This window comes from Monodon monoceros, unplaced genomic scaffold (assembly GCF_005190385.1).
Source record: "Monodon monoceros isolate NGI ecotype Baffin Bay Population unplaced genomic scaffold, NGI_Narwhal_1 Super_Scaffold_18, whole genome shotgun sequence".
NCBI lineage: Eukaryota > Metazoa > Chordata > Mammalia > Artiodactyla > Monodontidae > Monodon > Monodon monoceros.
The window spans coordinates 176366474-176392061 of record NW_021703774.1 but is presented as its reverse complement, the minus strand read 5'-3'; the positions used below and the strand labels follow the sequence as shown (position 1 = coordinate 176392061).

Here is a 25588-nt window from a genome sequence, read left to right as displayed (position 1 = left end):
TCCTTTCTAGGGCGAGGGTAGGGCGCTGTCTCTTCAAGCCTGAGGGCGCTGCGCGGCCGAGCTAACCGCAGCCGGAACCTCGGGACTCCGACCGGGGAGTAGACTCAACCTGCAGCTTGGCGTTGCTAGGCAACCCCAGGAGGCGGGCCCAGCGCCGAGGGAACGGAGCTGGCCCCGCCTTTCCCTGCACCCCATTGGCTGTTATCTACGTGGTACCGCCTCCAGGGGCCGGAGGTAAAGGCTAGCGCCTCCGAGGCATCCAGCCCCGACCGGCGCGCTCTGACGTCACGTCCGGCGGCGGCGGCGGCGGCGGCGGCGGCGGCGGCGGCGGCGTCGTCTTCTCTGTACGGTCGGCCCGGCGCTTAACGCCGGGGCAGTTGGTCAGTTGGGCTGTTAGGGCGACCTGGCTTGGGGCCGGAGGGGTTGGCTTAGGGAGGACCGGCCCGGGTGAGGAGGTCGGGAGGAACGGGTCGAGGGAGGGGCGCTGTGGGCCGCGGTGGCTGTTGACGGAGTGTGACCGCGGCCGCCTTCCTCCCGGCCGTTCCGGACGTGTGGTCGCGGCGTGGGCCCCGTTCACCTGTCTGCCGCCGCCACTCCCCCCTGCGTCGGGCCCTCTCGCTGTGCCAGGCTGATGAGTTCGCGCTGGTCCCCCGCCTCTTTTCTCAAACTTTTGATTTCCTCCCACCAGCACCCTTCCCGACTCTGTCCCCACCTAGTCCGCCTGCGCCTCCGCCACCACACTCTCTGGCCACCCCCGATATGTGCTGCTTACTTGGCCCCGGCCCCCAGGGAGGCTTTCAGTCCGTTCCTGTGTCAGCTTGCACCTTCTAACCTTGATCTAAGCCCTGGTTGTAATAAATGTGACTGAATAGAGTCTGCCTCCCCTTACCCTCTTCTCAGATCCAGGGGCTTTCTCTTACTACCCCTCGGTTGGACTGGGCAGGGGGTCACTGTTGCCTTTCTCCCTTTCAGACGGACCATGGACGGCTCCTTCGTCCAGCACAGTGTAAGGGTTCTGCAGGAGCTCAACAAGCAGCGGGAGCGGGGCCAGTACTGCGACGCCACCCTGGACGTGGGGGGTCTGGTGTTCAAGGCTCACTGGAGTGTCCTCGCCTGCTGCAGCCACTTCTTCCAGAGCCTCTATGGGGATGGCTCAGGGGGCAGTGTCGTCCTCCCTGCCGGCTTCGCGGAGATCTTTGGCCTCCTGCTGGACTTTTTCTACACTGGCCACCTCGCCCTCACCTCGGGGAACCGGGATCAGGTGCTCCTGGCAGCCAGGGAGTTGCGGGTGCCAGAGGCTGTAGAGCTGTGCCAGAGCTTCAAGCCCAAAGCCTCAGTGGGACAGGCACCAAGTGGCCAGAGCGGGCTGGGGAAACCCGCCCCTCGGGATGTGAACAGCCACCTCAAGGAGCCAGCAAGCTTGCAGGAAGAGGAAGTTTCGAGGACGCTGGGTCAAACCCCCAGGGATCAGGAGCTCAGCGGTAGTCCCAGCCTCCAGAGGCCCCAGCTTGGTCTCCCTCCTCAGAGTGAGAACCCCTCCTTCCTCCGTGGGAAACTCAAGCAGGCTCTGAAGCTTAGTCACCCTGAGAACAAGGAGCCTGAGGATTGCAGAGTGCCCCCAAGGCCCTTTGAGGCTGAAGGTGTCCAGCTGCAGGGCGGGAGTAACGAGGTACTGTGCCCAGGATGCTGGAGCAGGGGAGGCAGGAGTGGGGAGGAGAGACTGACACTTTTCCGGGATAATCTGGACCCTAAGGTAGAATCTGTTTTGTGGGTTTAGAACAGATTTCCTCCAAATGTAGGAAGCCAGCTCCATCCTGCATCCTCAGGCTGACCTTTCTGCAAGTCGTGTTCGTGGCTGCCAGCTTCTTGGGGTCGAGTGGGCGGCATCAGGTGTCTCCCAGGGTAGTGAAATCCGGGCAAACTTCCAAGTTACCCACAAATAGAGCTCCTGCTCTCCAAACCCGAGATTCGGATGCTGCCTGCCCTGGGACCCTGAAGGGAACAGTCACTGGTGAAGGGACTTGTCTGGGGATGTGCCTGGGTTGGGACTTGGGATGGAACTGGATGGAGCTGGCTGCCCCGTAGATCCGTCCCCAGCACCCCTGCTGATTAATTTGGTGACCTCGCTCCCTCCTGCTGCCTCTTCTGCTCTAGTGGGAAGTGGTGGTTCAAGTTGAGGATGATGGGGATGGCGATTATGTTTCTGAGACTGAGACTGTGCCGACCAGGAGGAAATCAAACGTAATCAGAAAGCCCTGTGCTGCCGAGCCAGCCCTGAGTGCAGGTTCCCGGGCAGCCGAGCCTGCTGAGAACAGAAAAGGTACAGCGGTGCCGGTTGAATGCCCCACATGTCATAAAAAGTTCCTCAGCAAATATTATCTAAAAGTTCACAACAGGTAAACGTTCTGTTTTTCTATTTTCTTTTCCCATCTGCTGTTCCCGTGTTGGGGGAGGGGGCCTGCATCCCCACTTCTGGGCCACGTAGTGGCCAGGGGCTCCACCTCAGACCCACAGAGCGCCTGGCATTGGCGTCCTCTGGCCTTCGGGGAGTGAGCACCTGACCTTGGTTGGCTTCCTTCTTCCTCGCCCTCCTGCGAGCCCTCTGCTTGGAGTGGGTCTGTGGACACCTTAGTAACAGGTTCCACATGCTGTGAACATTGACCTCCAGCTGGCTTTTCTCAGGGGGGTGAGAGAAGCCTGTGGCCCCGTGCTGTGGCCCGACTGTCGGTGTTTCAAAAGCCTGGCAGTGTGGGCTTTGGGCCAAGATGTCGATCTTTAGGGTTGGTGCCACCCACATTTCTGGGGACAGGTTAGCTCTGAGGTGTGAGCAGAGCATGAGAGACCATTCGTCTAAAACTGCCGGCTATTTTAATTTAAAATCAAAGTAATTAAAATTAAGTGAGTTCGTTTCCTCAGCCACACTAGCTGCGTTTCAAGGGCTCAGTGGCCACATGTGGCCCCAGCCGCCGAATCGACAGGACGGACATAGAACATTTCCATCATCCCAGAGCGCCCTCTTGGAAGGCGCTGCTCCAGGGGCCTTGCTCTCTGCGGGGCCTGCAGGGACGGCAACCAGGTGACACGCCTTCTAGTCTTGCCCCTCCTTAGCCCAAGACTCACTTGGTGCGATTTCTTGCCAAGCCAGGCTGGGCCATACATGTTTTCTCAGTACGACACTCTCAGAAGCCACTAGCGAGCGAATGGAGTTGGAACTGGGGCTGAAGCCCATTTGCCGTCCCTGCTCTGGGGGCAGCTGCTGCCGGTGGAGCATTTGGGGAAGTCACCCTGGGGTGATCTGTGTCTGCCTGGACGCTCTCCCAGTGTAAGACTTGGGTACAGGCACCGACCCCATCCTTACCTTGGGCTGCAGGCTGCTAGACCGGCCCTGAGAACTGGGAAGGGGTGATGGCCTCCTGAGGTCTTTGGGGCGGGGGACAAGGACAGTCAGTATCGCAGCAGAGGACGAGAGGAGTGTATGGCCTCTGGCAGGTTGTCGGAGCTCTCTCCACGCCACTCCCGGGCTCTGAAGTCAGGGTTCATTTAGCTCATTCAGTGAGCTGTCTGCCTGGTGGCTGGGCGCACCGGATACCTTAGTGGGCAGAACAAAGAGGCCTTGTGGAGCTTGCCTTCCAGCAGGGCGATGAGACCCTGAACTACCAGATAAGAGACTCTGCAGTGCGATGAAGGCCGTGGGAAAAAAGAAAAGGACAGCAGTGCCAGGGGGCTGGGGAGTTCAGGGTGGGGTCAGGTTGCGATTGTAAAGAAAGGAGATAATCCAGCAGACTCGAAGAAGTTTGCCTAACGGATGGCTGGGGAGAGCGCTCTGGGCCAGAGAGGGGCCAGAGCAGAGGCTCTGGGGTGGGAGGGGGCCAGCAAGGTAAGGGGCAGGCCAGCAGTGCCCTCACAGGCCCCCAGGCCTTTCTCAGGGTGAGATGCCAAACCTTAGAGGGTTGTGAGCAAAGAGGCGATGCGATCTGGTTGTACTTGAGGGCCCATCTGGCTCCTGAAGTGGAAACCCCACGGGAGGTAGGCGTAGAGCACGGGATGGGTAGGAGGCCCAGGCAGCGGCCCAGGGATGGCGTGGCCGCACTAGATGGTAGCATGGAGGCCCGGTGAGGTGGTCAGATTCTGGCTGTGGTTTTGAAGGCTGAGCCCATGGAAGCTCCAGGCAGACTGCGTGGTTTCTCCAGGGAGTCAGGGCCCCGGGATCATTTCTGTCTTCGGAGAGATGCTGGCGGCTGGGCCTCCCCATCGGCCTGTGGCTCTGGGGCGGCCCCTCCAGCATGGAGCTGTGCCGTGCCCTCCCTTGCAGAGTCTCCAGGAGGGAGGAGGGTTTCTGGGCTCATCCCTGCAGCTTCACCAGCTGTGTCTGGCCGAGCCTCGTGGAGAGCCTCAGGCGTCGGCCCAAGTCCAGTCTTCCTCTGCCGCGGAGCACAGCACTGTCAGCAGAGGTGCTGGAGGGGGCCTGGGTGAGGGAGGGCGGCAGGTCCGCTCAGCCCTGACACCCCCGTGGCTTCTCCCAGCAGGAAACACACTGGGGAGAAACCCTTCGAGTGTCCCAAATGCGGGAAATGTTACTTTCGGAAGGAGAACCTCCTGGAGCACGAAGCCCGGAACTGCATGAACCGCTCGGAACAGGTACTTGGGGGCCGGCCCGGGTCCTGGCGGGCAGGGCATGCTGGCCTCTGTCTCTCTGCCACCTGGGAGGGGCCCCCAGGGGACTGGCCTAGACGGGACTGTAAACTCAAGTGCTGCAGGGTCCTTGGATATCATCGGGTCCACTTCCTGGCACAGGTGGCGGGGACACAGGTCCCAAGGGCAGGCGGCACAAGCCCAGGAGGGACTTTGTAGGAGGTATTTTGGGTTTGCCTGCCTGGGCCCCTGGGCTTTGGAGAAGGGGTACTTCGGTGGGGGGTGGCTGCTGAGAAAGGCCACCTGGCCACCTCCCCCCACGCCCCTGGCTGGCCCGTGTGACTCGGCGGCTAAACCCCACCCCCACCTCTTCCTAGAGGCCTGTCGCCTGCAGGCTGCGGCCCCGTCCCCGGCCTGGCCCCCAGCCTGGCGTGGTGGGCTTGCAGCGTTCAGCGAGGGTCAGCGTCAGGGCAAGCAGGTTACATGTTGCCCTCTTCCACACTAGCGCCCCCCCCCGCCCCCCCCTCCACCCCGGGCAGACTCTTCCCAGCAGCGAGTGGAAGCCCCGGCGGAGGCTGTCGTCGAGGCAGAGGCCCCCACTGACGCCGGTCCCGCTTGCCCCTCACACTGCCAGGTCTTCACGTGCTCCGTGTGCCAGGAGACATTCCGCCGGAGGATGGAGCTGCGGCTGCACATGGTGTCTCACACGGGGGAGATGCCCTACAAGGTCAGGTTTGGCTTGTCCCCAGGGCTGGGGGCCGAGGGGCGGCCCCAGGGGCCCTCCCGCCTAGCCCTTTACCTGGGATGGTGTTGGGGGGCCTCCCCCTCACCAGCCGTCGAGGAGCCCTGCCCTCCCTCCCCGTGTCCCCGTGTCCCCGTGTCCCGTGTCCGGTGCTTCCGCATCTTTGGGCGGGGCTGCTGTTTCTTTCTGCGGAGGGCAGCCTCAGCCTCGGCATGGGCGTAGCACCAGAGGCCCTCCCCAGTGTGGCCTTCATGCCCGGTCGGGAGCATCTCGGGCTGTGCCCTGCCTTGGGGTTCCCGCCCTGGCAACCTGGGGGCCTCAGGCGACTGCGGCCTGTCTTCCAGTGCGCCTCCTGCTCGCAGCAGTTCATGCAGAAGAAGGACCTGCAGAGCCACATGATCAAGCTGCACGGAGCGCCCAAGCCCCACGCGGTAAGTGCCAGGCCATCCTGAGGGCCCTGAGGACTGGGGCCGGGCACTCCGATGCCGGGCACTAGCACGGTGAAGGCGGCCGTGGCCACGTCCAGAGTGGGCGGGCAGTGCGGTTTCCGCCACGAGAGGTCCAGGGGGTTCTGTGGAGTTCCCGGGCGGCCCTCCCTCCTGACCCTCGCCCTGCTCACCCTGTCCCTTAGTGTCCCACCTGTGCCAAGTGCTTCTTGTCCCGGACGGAACTGCAGCTGCACGAGGCTTTCAAGCACCGTGGGGAGAAGCTCTTTGTGTGTGAGGAGTGCGGCCACCGGGCGTCGAGCCGAAACGGCCTGCAGATGCACATCAAGGCCAAGCACAGGTGGCGTGGGCCGCCTTCCCCAGGGCCCGGCCCCGCTGCTGCCTCCAGGCCCGCGGGCCGCCTGGGAAGGCAGAGTCTGCTGCCGCTCCCCCAGAGTGCCCCCCACCCTGAGTCTGGTGCCTGCAGCCTTTCTGGGTGACGCCTGCGGGATGAGCAAGCCTGCTGGGCCATGGAGGCTGGGGGGAGGGGATTTCAGGCAAGACCAGGCTCCCCTACCCCCGGCCCGGGCAGCTTCTCTGTTTCCCGTGGCTCCTGGGATGGGGCTCGTGCTCCTCTCCCAGCCCTGCCCAAGCCCTTTCTCCACCAGGCAGCTCGCAGCAGCCCGGCCCGTTCCCAAGGCTCAGGCCGGCTGGCTTCAGCCTTGCCTGTTTCTGTGGCTTGGGCCGGCCCGTGTTCCCAGCTGCAGTGGCGCCAAGGGGGCCGCTTCCCTCGGTGACGCCTCTGCCCGTGTCCCACCTGGACAGGAACGAGAGGCCGTACGTCTGTGAGTTCTGCAGCCACGCTTTCACCCAGAAGGCCAATCTCAACATGCACCTGCGCACGCACACAGGCGAGAAGCCCTTCCAGTGCCACCTCTGCGGCAAGACCTTCCGCACCCAAGGTGAGGCAGGCCGTCCCCTCCCTGTCCTGGGGCTAAGGCCCGGTGGCTGAGCCCTCACCTTGTCCCCGCAGCCAGCCTTGACAAGCACAACCGCACCCACACCGGCGAGAGGCCCTTCAGCTGTGAGTTCTGCGAGCAGCGCTTCACGGAGAAGGGGCCCCTGCTGAGGCACGTGGCCAGCCGCCACCAGGAGGGCCGGCCCCACTTCTGCCAGATCTGCGGGAAGACCTTCAAAGGTGCCTTGGCCCTGCCCCGGGCGAGCCCCGGGTTGGGGAGAGAGGGCCAGAGGGGCTGTCACAGGCTCCTCCGCTGTGGAAGCTTCTGGCCCGCAGGCAGGGGCGGAGGCTCCCCAGGGCCCTGGGCAGTAGTGACCTCAGGGTGGCGCCGGAGAGCCTGGCAGGGCCCAGAACCACCGCCGCAGGCTGTGTCTCCTCTCCGGCGGGAGCCCAGCTCCCGCCCCGACTCTGGGCCCTTCCCTCCTGCAGCCGTGGAGCAGCTGCGCGTGCACGTGAGGAGGCACAAGGGGGTCAGGAAGTTCGAGTGCACCGAATGCGGCTACAAGTTCACCCGGCAGGTAGGCCTGGGGCCAGCCTCCTCCTGCCCCCGCCCCCCGGCCCCTGAGCCCCTCCCCCAGACGCCTCTGTGCCCAGCCTGAGCGCCCGTCCCGCTAGGCCCACCTGCGGAGGCACATGGAGATCCACGACCGGGTGGAGAACTACAACCCACGGCAGCGCAAGCTCCGGAACCTGGTCATCGAGGACGAGAAGATGGTGGTGGTGGCGCTCCAGCCGCCCACCGAGCTGGAGGTGGGCTCGGCTGAGGTCATCGTGGAGTCGCTGGCCCAGGGTGGCCTGGCCTCCCAGCTCCCTGGCCAGAGACTGTGTGCGGAGGAGACCTTCTCGGGCCCGGGCGTCATGGAGCCCTCGCTCATCATCACGGCCGCCATCCCCGAGGACTGTGACACGTAGTCCTCCCCGCCTCGCCGACACCCCCCGGCCCCCAGCCCACTTGGCCCCATCCCCCAATAAACCACATGGCTTTGGACTCGATTGTTCTGGCCCATCCAGCGGCCTGTTCCCCGGGAACCTGGGCTCCAGGGAGGTGCTGCTTTCCCACTGTGTCGTCCAGAAGAAGCGGTGTCCTGCCTGGCCCTCCGTGCACCCCAGAGCTCGGCCAGCAGCTTCCCCACATTGTCGGGAGACCCCAGCCAAATGAAACTTGGGCAGGTAGCTTTGGGGGACAAGCCTCTGGCCAAGGGCGCTCTCATCTTTCTCCATCTGGCTTTTAGAACCGGGACCAGTGGCCAGGGCCCTGGCGATGGTGGCTGGCCCAAGACAGGGGCCCCGTTACTCTGCAGCCGAGTGGATCTGGGAGCCTGAGGACAGTCAGGCTTGTGGCTAAGCGTGCTCTGGACCCTGGCTGGCGGCATGACCACGGACAGGACCTCTCCCTGGGGGAGAAGCCTGGTTTGCTTGTCCAGGAGGCTGGCTTGGCACACAGGTAGGGCCAGGCCTAGAACAGCAAGAGGCCCTGGTGGTACCCAGGTTCTGCAGCCTTGGGAAGAATAGCGTGTGGGCTCGGGAGGCCGCTGCTTGCATCCAGATTCCTTCCCAGCTCTTTTTTAGAGCTGTGACCCGGGGCAAGCAACTAAATGCTTCACTTGCTTACTTTTTAATGGAATTAGTAATAGCGCTCGAGGATTAAATGAGAAAGCCTGCTGTTCCAGTCCACTGCCGGGTAACAGACGACCCCAGAGTTGCCCTCGGGGCCGGGAGGCAGATCTGCTCTCAAGATGGCTCACTTGTGTGCCTGGCAAGTTGGCACTGGCCGTGGGCCGGGGTGCCTCTCCATGGGCTGCCTGGGCTCCCTCACAGCATGGTGGCTGGGTGCCGGGAGGAACGTCACAGCAGGCCGAAGCTGCAAGGCCTTTCTGTGACCTGGCCCTGGAGGTCAACAGTGCCACCCCTGCCGCGTTGTGTTGGTCCAGGCAGTCACCAAAACGTCATTCCTTAGGTTCAAGGGGAGGAGTGTTAAAAGAATCTGCACACGTTTACGGCTGCCCCCCCCCCGCCCCAGACAGTAAGTGCTTCTGCTTCTGCTCAGCACTTGGCACGGGGTGAGCGCAGAATCAGGGGTGGTGACGGTTGTGACCCCAAGAGCTCGCGTCAGCCGTCACTTAACGCCTCATCGCTGGAGGATTCCAGAGGCACCGGCCCCACGCTATGCTAAATACCTCCCAGGGTTTGAGGAGGAAAACTCCACTTTAGACCAGAAGCCCTCCAACCATCTTTCCTTTTACTCCTTGCCCACTAGGGAGCTCAGACGTAAAGACAATTAAGTATCCTAGTGTGGTAACTGCCAGCCAGGTCATGAGCCACCTCAGATCTGGCAAGGCGACCGAGGTAAACCATGGCTTCCCGATGCCCCCTTCCCGGCACTGGCCGCTTCCTCGGGTTCTGTGGGCTCGCAGATGTGAGGAATGTTCTGCACTTCACGACCTCTTCCGGGAGGGACGCTGCTCTATTTTAAGGGTTCAGCCCCTCCTGCCAGGTCCAAGAGACGGGGATCTCATCACCTTTTAGCACCACACCTTCAGGAGGTGTGTGTGGGGGGGAAGCAAGGTATTGGGCACAGTGCCCAGGGGTAGAGTCAGGAGGTTGAAGCAGCTTTTGGGCAGGTGAGCCATGGCCTCAGCCACCCACGTTTCTCCCACCTCCGGCCTCCTCTTTCCACTACCTCATGCCTTGTAATGACTGAGACAAGAAAGGGCCTCAAAGGGTTTGCCCCCAAAGCCATTTAGCGTGAGCCCTGGACGCTCCAAACTCCGCCCCTTTCCCCCATTAGTTAAGGGACATCAAGTACGCTCCTCAATGCTACTTTGCCTCCCTTGCCCCACGCGCTTGGCCTCAGCCCAAAGGTTCCAAGACCCGGCAGCAGCAGGATAGAGGCAATGACACCAAATATATAGGAAATATTTTTATTTCAAAAAGTTAGTGTACTGAAGGCATCCTAAAACCTTAAAGAGGATCCTGGACATGTAAGCCTACCGAACGGACAAATAAATACACAGATCTGCCCCACGCTCTGGGGCTGGCACTGGATGTCGGACGCTGGAGGGAGACTGTCCTAGTCCAGAAGAGTCTCTGAGGTCATATAAATATAGAATACTTTATAGCAGTAGGTCAGCATTAAATCCAAGTCACTGAACTTTCATAACTTGTCTCATAGGCTGAAAAAGTTGTGTACGTCTGACGTGCAGAGACAGTCCCTCCCAGGCTGGCCCAGGCCGTCAGTGCACAGACCTGTGTGCGTGATGGGAACCCGTGCCTACAGGAGCGGGCAGGGCAGAGAAGGGAGGAGACGCTTCTCAAGGGTCATCCCCAATCCTAGACCCCCAGAAGGAGCCTGCTGTTGCCCAGGCTGCTGCGTCCCCTTCCCGTCTTTGGTCTTTTAACCCAAAGTCCGGGTCTGGGGCGTGGGGGCCTGGGTAGTTCTAGAGTGAACATCACTGGCCCCCTGCCCCCCCAAACCATCATCTGAGCAGCCGCCAGAGAGTGGGGTGGTCGGTCACACAGTGAAGTACCAAAAATGCAGTAAAGACCAGACAAAGGCCCGGGCCCAGGCACCGGCCCTCAGTGCTGACCAGAAGTGCCGCGGCGGGTGACAAAGGCTGGTTTCTATGAGAACGTGAGCGTCTGCAGCCCCCCGGTCCCAGCAAAAGCCTGCCCCCCACTGCCTGCCCTGCCTTCTGGGGCTGCCAGGGCCCTTTACAGAGCCAGCCCCAGGAAAGGCACCAGGAGGGAGTCTCCTGTGAGATCGAGCTCCCCCCACCCCTGCCCATGACCTGCCACAGAAGTTATCACCACATCTCTCTGCGTGGCCTGTCACACCCACTGGGCAGGGCACAGTCTGACACCGAGCTTGGTGACTGGTATATAATCGGGGCTCCATCAGTCCCGTGCAGCCCTGCCTTGTCGTCCCCCTACCACAGACAGGAGACAAGCCATCACGCCTGGGCAGCATCTGGCTGCAGGGAACCCGAGTCGGCCACCCCATGGAGCCTGGCGCCTCTGGGTGGGCTCAGCTCGCCAGGCAGGCACCTGGGCTAGAAAAAAGGTCTCAGTAACCCCTGGGAAGTGAAGTGAGGGCTGTGGAAAGGGAGCAACTAGGGCTGCGACCACCCTGGGGGGAGGGGCAGGCGAGCCCCAACTCACCAAGGGAGGACACTCAGACCAGGATGGGTGACCTGGGGGAGGGTCCCCAAAGGAGCAGAGAACCGAGCATCCACCCTGGCTAAGGCCTGAGGCAGGAAGTACCAACCCCACATCCCCTGCCTTCCCACTGTGCCTGCCACACCGGGGGCTCGGAGTGGCCAGCTGAGCCACAGCGCAAGGCGAATGGAAGGGCTGGCTGTGAGCCATGGCCGCTCCAGCAGGGGTTCCAGAGCAAGACGGCTGACCTGACAGCGGTGGCCCCCCACCAGGGCTCCTCGAGGGACGAGGGACGCAGGAGGGAAGGCAGGGTCCCGCCCAACAGCCCCAAAGCTTCTGGCCAACAAAAGGGCTTTAAGTGCCACTTGTGAAGCGATGGTGAGAAAACTTTTTTTCTTATTAAGAACACTGTTGAACTTTTACCTAACGAGGAAAACGTAACCGCCCTCCCCTCTGGAAGGAGGACAAATTCAAGCAAAGGCTACTTTGGAAACCACGAGAGGACAAGACCACCAATCCACCGTTCACACTCCTCAGAGAAAACCAAGGACGTGACACCAGCTACGGGGGTTCCCAGGAGCTGCTTCTGCCACCCTCCTGGAGAAGCCTGGGCTTCTGAGGGGCTTAAGTCACCCTCCCACCCTGCAGAAAGCTTCGGCAATGGGACGGGGAGAGGTTAAAGATCAAACCAACCGGACCCCGTTTCTAGCTGCCTGCCCCCCTTCTAAGGAAGGGCCAACTGTGTTTGAAACCTTGTGACCACCTGCTGAGGCTGCCCCACCCCGGGCTTCCTTGAGAAGCAACAGTATCCTCCACTCACAGGCCGCAAGGGCAAGGGCGCCTGCAGCTGTCTGCCTGGCTGGGCTTCAGCGACAAAGTCCCAGGGCCTCCCAGTGAGGAGCTATGACCTTGCACTTTCGTCCTCTGCTGAACTGGCCTGGGACGAAGGGCCCGGAGGCCCCCAAGCCAGGTGGGGCTATACCAACTGGTGGGTGTGTGGACAGGGACCCCCAGCACCTGCGTCGGCCCAGGTCCACTGGAGACAGAAACTCAGCAGGTCTCTCCAGGCCCCCTTCAAGGCCACACGCCAGTCCATTCCCACTGCCCTGTGCCCCCAGGTCTGAGCTCACCTCCAGGAGGCCCACCCACGAGGGGTGTTTTGGTGCGAGACCCCAGCAGGGCCGAGGAGCTGGTCAGGCAGACCCCCTGCATCTGGGGAGCTGGCTCGCTGGGTGTCCAGCACTGGCCATGGAGGGTGGGACCCCACTGCAGCCATCGTCTGCCTGATTCTCGATGCTCTGGGACAGCAGGGCCTGCAGGGAGGCCACTCTCACACTCTCCTGGAAGGACCCCTGCCCCTCCACTCATACCCAGAAGTGGCCCTCCTCTCCCAAGGGGGGAGCAAGTAGGCACAGGTGGTGGCTGCAGGAGGGGCACGTGCCTTCATTGGTGAGGTGGGCCTGCAGCGGGGGTGACTTACTGGAACCAGAGACGTGGTGGTGGAGGCAGCTCTTCTTGGACCAAGGGAGCGGCATTCACAACCGGCCTTGGCCCCAGCAGCTGTGACTCACACGCACAGAAACTCTCCAGCTGTCAGATCCTGAGGCTTGCTCGCTCGCTCGCTCGGCAGCCCCTGAGCCCACGCTCCAGCCAACCTGTCCCGGTGCACGAAGGATGGGGGTGGTACCCCCTGAGGTGCTGGGTTACCTGCACCAAGGCCCTCCCCGGGCCGGGCCGGGGCTAGTGCAGCTCGGCGGGGTTCTGTGGCGGCCGGGGCCGGCCCACACCCATGTCACTGCTGCCACTGTCCAGCTCAAAGCCACGCCCCCCCAAGGGCGTCTGGGGCATGAACTGTCGGAAGATGCTGACGCTGCCGTGCCAGAAAGTGGGCTCTGGGAGCCGTCCCACCACGCTCCATGCCCGGGTCTCTGGGTCGTAGGCCTCCACCACGTCGGAGAGTTCAAAGGTATTGTCGTAGCCCCCAGAGACGTAGAGCTTCCCTCCAAGGACGGCCAGGCTGCCCCCTACATGCACCTGTGGGCCAAGAGGGGCGGTGAGTGGAGGCTGGCAGTCAGGGCAGGGGCAAGCCCCAGAGCGCCTCTCCATGGGGAAGGTGCCTGGGGCCCTTGGGAGGGGCAGCCTTGGCACTTCCTACGCCCCAGCTAGGACACAGGGGCTCCATGCCCAGGGGTCACATGCCACAGCGGGTCCCTATGGTGGTCAAGGGGCCATGCAGGCACTCTCCCCGTGAGCAGCATCAGCCCTGCAAAGCAGGCATGACTGTTCTCCCCATCTCCCCCCACCGCAATTATTTGTTTATTTATGGCTGCGATGGGTCTTTGTTGCTGCACATGGGCATTCTTTAGTTGCGGCAAGCGGGGGCTACTCTTCCTTGCGGTGCTCCGGCTTCTCATTGCGGTGGCTTCTCTCGTTGCGGAGCACGGGCTCTAGGCCTGCGGGCTTCAGTAGTTGTGGCACGCGGGCTCAATAGTTGTGGCTCGCGGGCTCTAGAGCGCAGGCTCAGTAGTTGTGGTGCACGGGCTTAGTTGTTCCACTGCATGTGGGATCTTCCCGGACCAGGGATCGAACCCGTTTCCCCTGCCAATGCAGGCGGATTCTTAACCACTGCGCCAGCAGGGAAGCCCTGTTCTCCCCCATCTTACAGATGGGAAAACTGAGCCTCATACAGCCGACAGCAGCAGAGCTGGGACTTGATCCAAAGTCTGAGCTTTGAACCACGAGGCTGGACTATCCCATCTTGCCCAAGACCTGCTATAATGAGTACGTGTAGCTCACTATGGGGAAAACCAAAGTTATATTTCCTAACTGTAAAGATGTTATTTATTTATTTATTTAAAAAATATATATATATTTTTTGGCGGCTGTGCTGCGTGGCTTGTGGGATCTTAGTCCCCTGACTAGGAATTGAACCTGGGCCCTCGGCAGTGAAAGTGAGGAGTCCTAACCACTGGACTGCCAGGGAATTCCCCTAAAGATGTTAAATAAGCTGTAGAGGTATCAGGAGAGCAGGTTTGGAAATTTTTATTTTTTATTTTTTTTGGTCACGCTGCACAGCTTGCTTGCAGGATCTTAGTTCCCCGACCAGAGATCAAACCCATGCCCCCTGCGGTGGACGTGCTAACCACTGGACCGCCAGAGAACTCCCAGGTTTGGAAATTTTAAGGAAGACAGAAAATAAAGATATAGGCGGGGGCTTCCCTGGTGGCGCAGTGGTTGAGGGTCTGCCTGCCGATGCAGGGGACATGGGTTCATGCCCCGGTCCGGGAAGATCCCACACGCCGCGGAGCGGCTGGGCCCGTGAGCCGTGGCCGCTGAGCCTGCACGTCCGGAGCCTGTGCTCCGCAATGGGAGAGGCCACAACAGTGAGAGGCCCGCGTACTGCAAAAAAAAAAAATTAAAAGATACAGGCGGGTGTAGATGTGTATCTGAGACTAAGGAGATTGCTCGTGTAGCCAAAAGCCACCCAGCCTTCCTGGCTCTATCACATTGTGAAACTCAGCACCCTCTTCTCAATAAGCAAAGAGAGGTGAGACCCCATTAGGCAGCAAAAGTGTGGGTACACAGCAGGTGCTCAATAAGTGCACTCCCAAGGTCAATCCCCAAAGACCTCCTTGTCTGACCTCACCCCTCTGTTGCCCCCTTGTTCACTCTTCTCCAGCCACACCAGGCTGAGGGCTTGTTCCATGAACACACCAGGCATGCTCTACCCCAGGGCCTTTGCACTTGCTGTCCCTCTGTGGAACACTTCCCCAGCGTGCTCTCTGGCTCATGGCAGGTACTCAATGAACACTGGTCTGAATGGATGAACTCACTAAGCTGTGTGACCATGGCATCTTATTTAAGGTCTCTGTTTCAGTGACCCTCGAGTACAAGTCGAGGACAACGGCAGCCCTCTGTTCATGAAGGTAACACCAGGAAAGGGCCCAACACAGGGCCCTGCCCACCAGGACTGCATCCCAAACTTACGCTGACACTTTGGTTGGAAACCAGAACCAGCTTGTGCTCCCATTGCTGGCGTGTCTGCAAACTTACCTGATTCATCGATGGGATCTTATCCCATTCGTTCTTGGTGGGGTTATATACGTCCACCTCAGCAGAGTCGTCCCTGGGGAGTGGAGGGGGGAAGGAGGAGGAAGAATGGGTCAGAGTGACTAGGCAGCACCTGAGTGTGAAGGGCTGGAGAGGAGGGTCCTCCGGGCCCATCTCCTTTGGGGACCCCTGTGATGCTATTTGGCAGCCCACCGGCCAGTGGGACCCTATCCCTGGTTCGCAGGGGCTGACTTCACCTATCTGGCCTGGGCTCTGAGGCCGGAACCCAGCCACGCTCCACAAACCCAAAGATCGTGCTCTCGGGTGCTACAACGCTTCCCCGCAGCCCAGCACCAACACAGCTGCCCCTCCCCTTCGCTGGGGTCACCCAGCCTGGCCTCAGATCTTGAACTGGTAGTGGCCCTTCCCACCAGTCTCAACTCACCCTTCCTCAGCTCACTTGTGCCACCTCTCAGGACAGCCTTCCATGGCTGACCAGTCTAGGCCAGGCCTCCCGGCCCACTGCACAGCCCCCGTGCTCTGGACCACTGCTTGGCCACTGCCCTCCCACCGCTGTCAGTCCCTTGATCCCACCCCATTCACTGCTGCGTCCTAAGTGCCCGGCAGGGTGACCAGAGTCCCAGGAATAAGGACACCAGCACTGCCCTCCCCTTTGGGCTCAGGCTCCTTCAATCCTGTCTGACAGGCTCCTGATACCTGCAATACAAGGCTCAAAGGCACAGCCTCGAAAAACAGACACTACCCTCAAATAGGAGTATTGACGGTAACGACGGTCACAGGTCAGGGATCAGCAGAAAGGCCAGAGAGTAAATATTTCAGGGCTTGCCAAACAGACAGTCTCTGTAGCAGGTCCCCAGCGCTGCAGCTGAGAACAAATGCAGCCACATCGTATAAACAAAGGGGCTGGCTGCATTCCCATAAAACCTTATTTATGGACACAAAGTTGAATTTCACATAACTTTTCACACGTCACGAAGTATTACTCACTTTGATTTTTTCCTCCAGCCACAGAATGTAAAAACCACCCTTAGTTTGTGGCACACAAGATGATGACAATTGATATGGGAACCTGCTGGGCTGCCCCCCGACCCCTGCAGAGACACAGGAGCTGCAGCCAGAAGGTGCCAGGCTGGACAACGCTCTCGGCTTCTGCCTCTGCGGGCGCTGGGACAGCCCAGCCCGGGAGCCACGTTAAGTGGGGACTGAGGCAGAGCACTGCTGGAGGCACGGGCGGGGGCCACTGGTCACTGCTCAGAGCCCAGGGCAGCAGCAGCCCACAGGCTGCAGCCTCCATGCAGCGTGGACCCTTCCTGTGGACAGAGCTACCCCGACAGGTGGCATTCTGGGCAGTGTGATGCGGCTGAGGCACCAAAGTGCGTGGCCAGAGCGCAGGAACGCTCGAGCACACGAGACCCAGGCCCCTGGCCTCGCCCACACTCTCAGGTGAGGCCAGGCCCCCACTACTCAACAGGCTGCCCTTCTAGACCACTCACCCTCTTGGCCGGTTTGGCGGTGGCAGTGTGCAGTGAGCAGAGTTGAGCCCACCTCCCGGGCCCCCCATGGCTCAGGCGACCCTGTACAAAGGCTAACAGAGGACCTGGGGGGCAGTTTAGCAGCTGACCAGTGACCCCGACCAGGAGGAGGCAGGCACAGGGGCCTTCCCTCCAAAGACCGGTCCTTGGGCACCTCTCGTTCTAGGACCACGGCGGAGGGGGTGGGGGAGGAGGGGAGGACATTCTCAAAGTTGCGCAGCCTGGAACTGCCACGAGGGGCTGAAGCCAAGGTTCTGGCACCCTCATGAGTTGTATTTATAGCCATCTCCACCCCCATCTTTGAAGACATGACTTGGGGGAGGGAGAGCTGGGCGAAGGGTCAGGTGATGTTGTAACAGGACCGGGAGCTGGCTGGGATTCTGGGGCTTTCTCAGAGCAGATCTTCACTTCCTAGGATACAGGGAGGCCTGGCCCCTTGGCCACCTGCGTGACAAGCAACACCACCTCAGTTCCAGATGTGTTCTCCCCGAAAGCCTGGGAAGGCGCCTCGAGTCTGGGGGAGGGGCAGCTCAGACAGTGAGGGGGTGTGGGCCGAGAAGCACAGTGTCCCTGTCCTCAGAGGCTCCCAATTCAAAGTCGCAGGCAGAAAGGGGACAGAGGGGATGGCCGTTCACACCTTACCCTTTCCTTCTGATCTCGTACCTTCAGGCAGGCTCTAGGCCAGGGAGGGGAGCGGCAGGTACACACACCTGCAGCACGTATGTACGTGCACATGTACGCAGAAGCTGTGAGCAGTGGCTGGGAGCTCCTAGTTCCTTGGACGCCTACTGGCCCATCAGGAGGGGGCATTTCGCTGTGACAAGTCATCAAGACTCACAGATACATGGTGACCCATCGGCTGCCCAGCTCCGCTGCATGCTGCCGAGTCCATAGCCTGGCCCAGGGAGGCTGTGATGTGGTGACAGTACACGGGACCTGCGCGGGATGTCCTTGGTTCTAACCCTGTGCCACCACTTAAAGCCTGTGGTTGTGAGCAAGTCCCTTACCCCTCTAAGTCTCTGTTTTGCCACCTGTGAAATGGGGATGACAGTGGTGCCCATCTCAGCAGACAGTCATGGGGATCAGCTGTGAAAATGCCCATGAAGCAGGCAACCAGAGCTCGGTCCACTGGGGACCCCAACATGCTAACTACTGTCATCGTTCCCACAGGCAGCTCTGGGCCTGCTCAGTACCAGGCTCCTCCCTGGTCCTGGGTGGCTGCGAGATCTTTGGAGAACAGCATTCTTTCAGCAAGACTCACCAGCCCTCCCTGTGCCAGGCCAGGCGGGAAGGGATAGACAGAATGTGCGGAAACGCACTGAACACACAAGTGCTGCTTTCCGCAGAAGGGGCAGGGCTGATCCCTCCACCTGGCACCAGCCCGCTGGTGAGCAAAGGGTCCCTCTATCAAGGCCACCCCACCCCAAAGACTCAAGTGTCCAGAAAGCTCTCCTCTGGTCTTTTTAAGATTCAAAGTCCCTCTCAGGTAGGACAGGTGGTTCCTTTTAGTAAAGCCCACATGAGACCAACAAGGGCTTTTAGTGGAACCCACCAGGCGAAGTCCAGCCAAAGAGACACAACTGATTTAGCTTCTATGAATCTCAAAAAGTTCTCTGCGAGGACCTAGCTCCATCCCACTTGGGATCCTCAGAGGCCACAGAAACCGTTCTAAAGAATGGGGGCAGAATAAAGGCGCCAGGTCAGAAAGACCCAGCCCCAGAGCCCAGTGTGGACTCAGTTTCCTCATCTGTGAAATGGGGAGAACAGTAAAGATGAGCTTAGCATAGGACCTGGTAAAAAAGATCACGCAGTGGCCTTGGCCCCTAGGGACTCACCTGATGAAGTACATGAGTCCATTCAGAGTCACTGTCTTGGGGGCAAAGGACCAGGGTGGGAGCTGGCCGCAGTCCACCAGCGACCATAGGTCCATGTCTGGGTTGTAGCACTGCATCACCATGGTCTCTTTGCCGGCCAGGGAGCCGATGGCGTAGAGCCGGCCTCGGCAAGCCGTGGTGGAACAATTGTCCATGGGGTAGGTCATGGGCTGCAAGGCCTCCCAGGAGTCAGTGGTGTGGTCGTAGCGCTCCGTGCTGTCTGCGGCCACCACGTACAGCAGCCCATCCAGCACGGAGGAGCTATGGTACTCCCGGGCCTTCAGCATGGGCGCCACCTCCGTCCACTCGTTCACGCTTGAGTTGTACCTCCACACGCAGTCGTAGAGCCGGGAGCCATCGGACCCGCCTGCCGGGGCAGACAACGTGCAGATGGTCAGCCCACACTGACTCAGGGGTGATTCACCCACCCGTGACTCCCTGAATTTCTGACAGGGGGAAAGATAACCCTCTCATCTTGGGGGAGGGATAACCCTCACCTGGCTCCATGTAAACACACATCCTCTCTCACCAAGGCCGGGCCAGGGGCCCCGGCAATGGTTGGCTGACCACTGCCCAGGAGGATGGCCATAAAAACACCACCAGGGCTTCCCTGGTGGCGCAGTGGTTGAGAGTCCGCCTGCCGATGCAGGGGACACGGGTTCGTGCCCTGGTCCGGGAGGATCCCACATGCCGCGGAGCGGCTGGGCCCGTGAGCCATGGCCGCTGAGCCTGCGCGTCTGGAGCCTGGGCTCCGCAACGGGAGAGGCCACAACAGTGAGAAGCCCGCATACCGCCAAAAAAAAAAAAAAAAAAAAAAACACCACCAAATCTCTGCGGGCCAAGCCAAGGCCCAGGGGCCGCAATTCTAAGTAAACAGCAACCTCAGTCTGGACTCCCCGTACAAGCTGTCAAACACCTCAGCTGGACTGGGGCATCAGGTCATAGAGTCCATGCTCCTGGGGAGCCACAAAGCATGTGGGTGGGGTGCCCAGGGTCTTGTTCACCAAATTCTAGGCTTCCCGGGTGGCCCCTAACCAAGGCTGTGCCAGGATGAGTTGAGAGGGAATCTACAGCACCCTGCAAGCAAGAAACCTAACACAGAAAGTGATGCTACGGGGACTTCCCTGGCGGTCCAGTGGTTGGCTCCGCACTTCCACTGCAGGGGCCCAGGTTCAATCCCTGGTTGGGAACTAAGACCCTGCATGGTGAGGCCAAGAAAAAAAAGAAAGTGATGCTACGAGTGGACTTCTGGGGTTGTATTTCTTGATTTATATGCAAGTTACTGACATGTTTTGTTTGGAAAAAACTCATCGAGCTGTACAAGTATGATGTATACTTTTCCGTCTATATTTAAAAAAAAAAGGCTTAAAACCAACCAACCAACCAAAGCCAGTGGTACTGGCTATAGCCACAAATTAAACCAGGTTCACCTAAGACATTAGAATTCCCACAGTATGAAGGGACCCCAAGAAGCCTGGGGGTTGCATTCCTCTATTGCCCCAAGGTTGGGGCCACAGGGCAGAGCAGAGCCGGCCTGACATTCTATCCAGCTCATAGCCCTGAGCTTTTAGAGGGAGAAGGCAGGGTCCTTGTAAAGTCCTCTCTGCCTCCTTCCTTCTAAAGGAGAACTGTGTCAAAGGCAGCTGAAGCCTTTTTCCTTCCAAAGGAGAACCATGTCAAAGGCAGCTGAAGTCGCTTTCTCATCCCCCCGCCCCGTGAAATTCCCTAGAGGCAGCTGTAGGGACCCACTCAGCCACCTGTCTAAACCCAAAGGATTAGCTGCTCAGCTGAGACATTTATGGAAAGGTGTGCAAAGCTGGGGCGAGTCTGACCAGTTCTGGGAATTCACCGGCCAGACTTCTGTGGTGGGGGAGTGGGAATGGTGGTCCCCAAACAACACAGGGCCAACCTCAGGTTGGAAAGGGACTGATTCTGGCAGATTCCCACAGAGGCTGGACCTGGAGCTGCAGGCCAAGGAAGCTGTGGCCACAGAGCTGAGCCAGTCCTTAGGCCGGGATGTGCCCCACTTGTCAGCTCAGAGCCGGCTTTCTCCGGACTGTGCCAGGCTGGACACAGCGCTGTGATGGCACAGCCGGGGCCTCCCAGCCTGATCCAGCCCTCTGCTGGCCCCAAGTGCAGGCCTGGTCGGTTCTTTCCTTATATAGCCGTCACACAGACCGCCCCTCCTCACCCCACTCAAGGAGGTAGACTCATGTTTGAACTGGGATTTATCTTTAACGAAAAATGTGGGAGATACCCAGGACGAGGGCGGGCTGGGACACGCCCAGCATGACTCGGCAGTGTTTTGGGGTTTGAGCCAAGTAACTGGAAGAAAACCTCTTAGCATGTGACTCTGTTTACAGTCGCTGGGCAGGGAGCAGCCTAAACACCACCCAAGCACAGGCCTAGGTCTGCCCTGTCACTGGCGACCAAGTGTGCTGCTCAGCCACGAGGGAGAAATCCCCCGTGGGGGGGGGGGGTGATGGATGGATCACCGGGCGTCAGGCCCTGGCCCGTCCCCAGATTCCCTAGGGAGAAAAAGAAAGCACTCATTGTGCAGGGTGACTGCCCCAGTATCTTGCAACCTAATGGGGGCATCACCCGGGCAAGGAGGAGGCTGCCCAGGCAGGTCCTGCGTGCTGGGAAGAGACCCACAAACAGCTACTTGTTCCACTCACACAAGGGGTTCTTCTTCTAGATCTTAAGTATCAACCCTAGAAACGTACGTGCGTGCCAGCCTGGGGGAGAAGGAGGGGGAAGGGAAGTGGCCACTTGCACCCAGGGGCGGTCCCGGCATTCCAGGTATTGTGGGTTCTCCTGCAGGTGGATGTATTCCCCCAGGGGGGCGGGGGTCCGGGCGGCCCAAGGTCCTCCTGACCAGCCCCCAGCCCACTCACCCGTCACGTAGATGTCGTTGCCCAGCGCCACGATGCTGTAGCCCCCGCCCAGGTGGTCGGGGAACTCGGCCAAGTAGCGCCACTGGCCCGTCTGCGGATTGTAGCAGTCGACGGTGACCAGCTCGTCGCAGTCCTGGTCGCAGCCGCCCACCAGCACGAGGATCTCCGCGAGGCCGGTGGACGGGCGCGGGCGCATCCGGGGGCAGGGCCCGCGGTCGTGGCGGTCGTAACGCGCCGCCTGGAAGTCGCGCGCCTCGCGCAGTAGGCGCAGGCAGGGCGGGCAGCGGGCCACCAGCGGCTCGGCCTCGACGTGCGCCAGCAGGTAGAAGCGGCGCACGAAAGGCAGGCGCACGGCCTCGAGCAGCTGCGGCCAGTGCGCCGCGCGCCGCGGCGGGTCGGCGCGCACCCAGCGCAGCGCCAGCTGGTAGGCGGCCTCCTCCTTGGGCACGCACAGCCCGTCGTCGCGCAGGTAGCGCAGCAGCCGCGCCAGGGGCAGCCGCTCCAGCTGCTCGGCGCCCAGCTCGCCCACGTGGCGCAGGATGAAGCGCTGCGCCGCGCTCGCCAGCCCCGCGCAGCTGAAGGCCTCGGCGAAGTCCTGCATGTCCAGGCAGTTGGTCAAGTCGAGCTGCTGCTGTAGGAAGGCGCCGCACGCCTCCTTCACGGCCGGGAACTGCAGCAGGTCGGCGGCGCGCAGCAGCGGCTCGGCGTTGTCGCCGCTCACCGCCACGCGGCCCGTGTAGCTGAAGTCTAGCAGCAGCTGCAGCATGTCGGGCGGCACGCCGTGCAGGCGCACCCGCTCGGCGCGGCTCTCGCGCAGCTGCCCGGCGAACATGGCGCGGAAGTAGGGGCTGGCGGCCGCCAGCACGGCGCGGTGCGCCGGGAAGTCGCGCCCTCCCGCTGCCTCCAGGGTCACGTCCAGGAACTTGCGCTCGGCGCGGAGCTGGCTCAGGCCGCGCAGCAGGCTCAGCGCGTGCGCAGGGTCCGAGAAGGGCAGCACGGCTACGGGCGCCGGCCGCTCCATGGCGCCTTGGCTGGGGGCGCGGGGCCGCTGCGCGCGCGCGCTGCTTGAAAAATCCGCCGCCAGGGCCAGCGGGAGAAACACTAAGAGCTGGTCGCCCCGGCTATAAATAGGGCCGGGCGCCTCGGCCTCCGGGGGGGGCGGGGGCCGGGCGGGGGCGGGGCGTCACCGGCACCGCCCACTTAACCCCTCAGGGCCCGGCGCCGCCGCCCGCCCTGCCACCCGGCTGAGCTCGCTGACTCGCCTCCCCTCGCGTGCTCCCGCCCCCGCGCTCCAGGCTGAGTCACCGCCGCCCGCGCCCGTTCCCTCTCTCCGCCCTTCCGGGGCTTCCTGCGGCCTCCCGCCGACGCCCGAGACGGGGACACCGGGTGACAAGAGTCCTCTCCGAGGGGCGGCCCTGCCGTGCGCTGGGATCGGGGGCCTCCAGGGCCTGCCCACCACCCACTCGGGCCCGGCTGCTGAACAAAACCCGGTGGTGGCGGAGGAAGCCACCCCTTTCGCGCCAGACTTCCCAACTGCTCCCGGGCGACTCGGTACAATGGCTTTTTTTTTTTTTTTTGAATTCCACTAGTTCCAAGGGTTGCTAGTTAACCCTATCTCGGGACAGGTTTCAAACGACAGAATTTCTTTCTTTTCTTTTTTCTTTTTTTTTTTACAATTCAGGAACAGAGCAGGAACAATTATAAGTTTTTTAGGTGACTTCTTTTCTTGGCGCATCCGTAAGGGACACGGGGCCAGATGCCAGGAATCTGCTCCACTGTGTTCCTGCAGGAGTTTCAAACTTGACTAACGCGGTCGTTAACTTTCGTCAGCGCAGAAGGCGCAATTTTAGTTTCCGAGTCATAGAGACTCTTTCAGGCTCCTGAGCTACCCTGTGAAGGGGTCATCCTGGCCTCCTCGCCCTTCCTCTCCTGGAAATGGAAGTGGGAAAGGCAGAAATCAGGGTAGGAGAAATCCATGAGAATTCGTAAGAATATACTATTAAGCTGAACAAAAAGCTGAAGCATCAGAAAATAATTCCAGGGAAAAAATAGTTTTTCCTATTCCGTGAGAGGGGCACTAGGTACCTGGGGGTCAGGGCCCTCAGCTCAAGGTCAGACAGGGGACTGCCTTAAAAACCAGGGGATGTGGCTGTTCAGAGATGTCACAGTCACGTGTGGGGTGACTGTGAAGAAAGAAATCTTCCTTACTTCGGTTCCAATAGATACAATGCCAGGACTGTGTTTTCACTGAAACCCCATGAAAAAGTTCCCTCACTTGAAAGCCATTTTTTTCTTTAATGTATGCTTTGCTCAGTTTTAGAAAAGACCCTTAAATGTATTGTTTGTAATGATAAAAATAAAGTTATATTCTAACTCTCTAAAAAAAAAAAAGAAAGAAAAGACCTTTATTCCACTTCTTGTGTTGCAGATGAAACCTGAGTTTCTGTTATTGGATAGCAACCCCCATGCCCCGTGGGCTTGGCAAAGACATTCCAGACAGCAGCCTCATTCCGCCCACGTGTGTCCCAGGGCAGGCCAGGCACACCAGGAGTTGCTGTCATTTCTTGGTTCCAGCTCAGTCGGCACAGCCTTTGGAGAAGACATCTTGGTTTTATTCCATCTCTGACACGCAAACTGTAGGCTTTCTCTTCTACTTGTGAATCTCTCATCATCTTGCCGTGAGAAGGTACCTAGTCTAAATGTCAGTATGGGAAGCACAGGCCTAAGTCAGAAAGCATTCAGGTACCCAGGCGGGCTGCCTGTTGCCCATAGATGGACTGTTCACACAGCTATTAACGGCAGCAGCGGCATTCCTGGGCCCAGGAGCCCGGCCAATAAGCTTACTTGCTCAGGCTTTGTGACAAGAAAGTCTAAGTAGCCAGGAAGTGGGATGTTTGTAGGGAAAAGTACTACAGTCCCTCTGGGTCAGAACTCATCCACCTGGTATAAATCAAATCTTTTAAATCAAATCTTTTAAATGTTTCTATAGTTAAGAACCGAGTCCAGTTTTATGTATTCCTAACAACAGGGGGTTATTTAACTCATGTTTCAGCCTTACTCTGAAGAATAATGATGCAATATTGATTGAAATGGAAAGATGTTCATGTTATAATGTCCAGCAAACAATCTGATTACCCATAGTATGACCCCATTTGTTAATTAATTAATTTATTTTTATTTTGGCCACGCGGTGCATGCAGGATCTTAGCATGCGGGATCTTAGTTTCCTGACCAGGGATCAAACCCGTGCCCCATTTGTTATATGTGTTCGTATGCCTACCAAAAAACTGTGAAGGTAACATTTTCTCTAGGTGGCTAGGTTTGTTTTGTTGTTTTTCCTTGCCTGCATTTTCTGTCTTTCTGTACTAAACATATATACCCTGTGTACTAAAGAAATATTAAAGTTCAAAATAAAATTAAAAGTTCAGTTCTTGAGGAAAAAATGTATATTATTAATAGCCCAGACCTAACAGATTATTTGAAGCCATGTGTATATATCTAAGTCAATAAAGGAATGTGATTAGAAAAGAAAGGAACAGATTTAGACTTACCAGCTGTGTTTGGAATTCTGAATAACCTGCTAACCCAAGCATGCTATTTAGTTCCCTTTTTTTTTTTTTGCTCATTAATCTCATGTGTTCAAAATGGGAATGTGTGAAATTCATTCACTGCGGTATGACAATGTGATGGATACAGTCAGCAAACTGTATTAACTAAGGGGATTTAAACTTCTCAAATATCATCCAACACCCTGGCATGGTGGAAACACCACTGTTTGGTGGGGAAGGTGTTAACTCTGGCCAACAAGCAATAGTTTGTGAGAAAATGGATTTAAAGACTAAACTTGAGCCATGAGAGTTTTAGAAGTGTACCTCTTCTAAAATCATGAAAATGGTCTTTGTCTAAGTAACTTTATGATAATGTAATACAACGTGAATTAACAAATAATGGTACTGTTTCATTAAAAAAATGAAAACTACTTAATTTTGATATTTGAATTCTGATTTTAGGCAGACAGGACAAGAGGTAACTGAGATAATTTTAAAAGCTGCTGTTACATCCTTTTTCCTTTCTCTGAGAGCATATAGGAACACATACCATAGCATTTATAGAGTCAAAAAGAGATTGCATCTTTTTCATATTACACACTGATTTTTTCTGATTCTGGGCTGCCTAAGGTGTGGTTTGTAATGCGCTTACTACATATAAACTTCTTCCTTTAAGGAATGTTACAGTATTCTC

The 25588-nt window shown here is 59.0% G+C and overlaps 2 protein-coding genes across 8 annotated transcripts; one reads left to right on the top strand and one right to left on the bottom strand.

The window, feature by feature from the left end:
- The first annotated feature begins 288 nt into the window (after nt 1-288).
- Nucleotides 289-8083, top strand: ZBTB48 (zinc finger and BTB domain containing 48). Of its 7 annotated transcripts, none has more exons than XM_029230290.1 (12): nt 289-380; nt 973-1669; nt 2155-2396; nt 4313-4451; nt 4527-4638; nt 4795-4854; nt 5267-5805; nt 6006-6160; nt 6625-6761; nt 6833-6997; nt 7247-7335; nt 7433-8082. In XM_029230290.1, exons 2-12 carry the CDS (start codon nt 980-982, stop codon nt 7727-7729), a joined length of 2625 nt encoding a protein of 874 aa, XP_029086123.1. In that variant the 5' UTR covers nt 289-380; nt 973-979; the 3' UTR covers nt 7730-8082. The 7 variants fall into 7 exon arrangements, with proteins under 7 accessions (XP_029086123.1, XP_029086119.1, XP_029086124.1 ...); XM_029230286.1 differs by having other exon boundaries at nt 4524-4638; XM_029230287.1 differs by having other exon boundaries at nt 323-344; nt 4524-4638; nt 7433-8083.
- A 1652-nt stretch (nt 8084-9735) lies between these two features.
- Nucleotides 9736-22408, bottom strand: KLHL21 (kelch like family member 21). Its single transcript, XM_029230784.1, has 4 exons — nt 21347-22408; nt 18411-18816; nt 15026-15098; nt 9736-13006 (listed from the first exon to the last, which is right to left on the bottom strand). The coding sequence occupies exons 1-4, from the start codon at nt 22365-22367 to the stop codon at nt 12713-12715; spliced, it is 1794 nt and encodes a 597-aa protein (XP_029086617.1). The 5' UTR covers nt 22368-22408; the 3' UTR covers nt 9736-12712.
- Between the last annotated feature and the right edge of the window lie 3180 nt (nt 22409-25588).

Bases quoted from the DNA above. Each gene is read 5' to 3' on its own strand.
- ZBTB48 (XM_029230287.1), top strand. From the start codon at position 980: ATGGACGGCTCCTTCGTCCAGCACAGTGTAAGGGTTCTGCAGGAGCTC. The intron at 4,855-5,266 runs GTATTTTGGGTT...TCACACTGCCAG, and splicing joins CAGGAGGGACTTTGTAGGAG to GTCTTCACGTGCTCCGTGTG. The intron at 6,161-6,624 runs GTGGCGTGGGCC...CCACCTGGACAG, and splicing joins CACATCAAGGCCAAGCACAG to GAACGAGAGGCCGTACGTCT.
- KLHL21 (XM_029230784.1), bottom strand. From the start codon at position 22,367: ATGGAGCGGCCGGCGCCCGTAGCCGTGCTGCCCTTCTCGGACCCTGCG. The intron at 18,817-21,346 runs GTGAGTGGGCTG...CTGCCCCGGCAG, and splicing joins CAACGACATCTACGTGACGG to GCGGGTCCGATGGCTCCCGG. The intron at 13,007-15,025 runs GTAAGTTTGCAG...CTTGGCCCACAG, and splicing joins AGATCCCATCGATGAATCAG to GTGCATGTAGGGGGCAGCCT.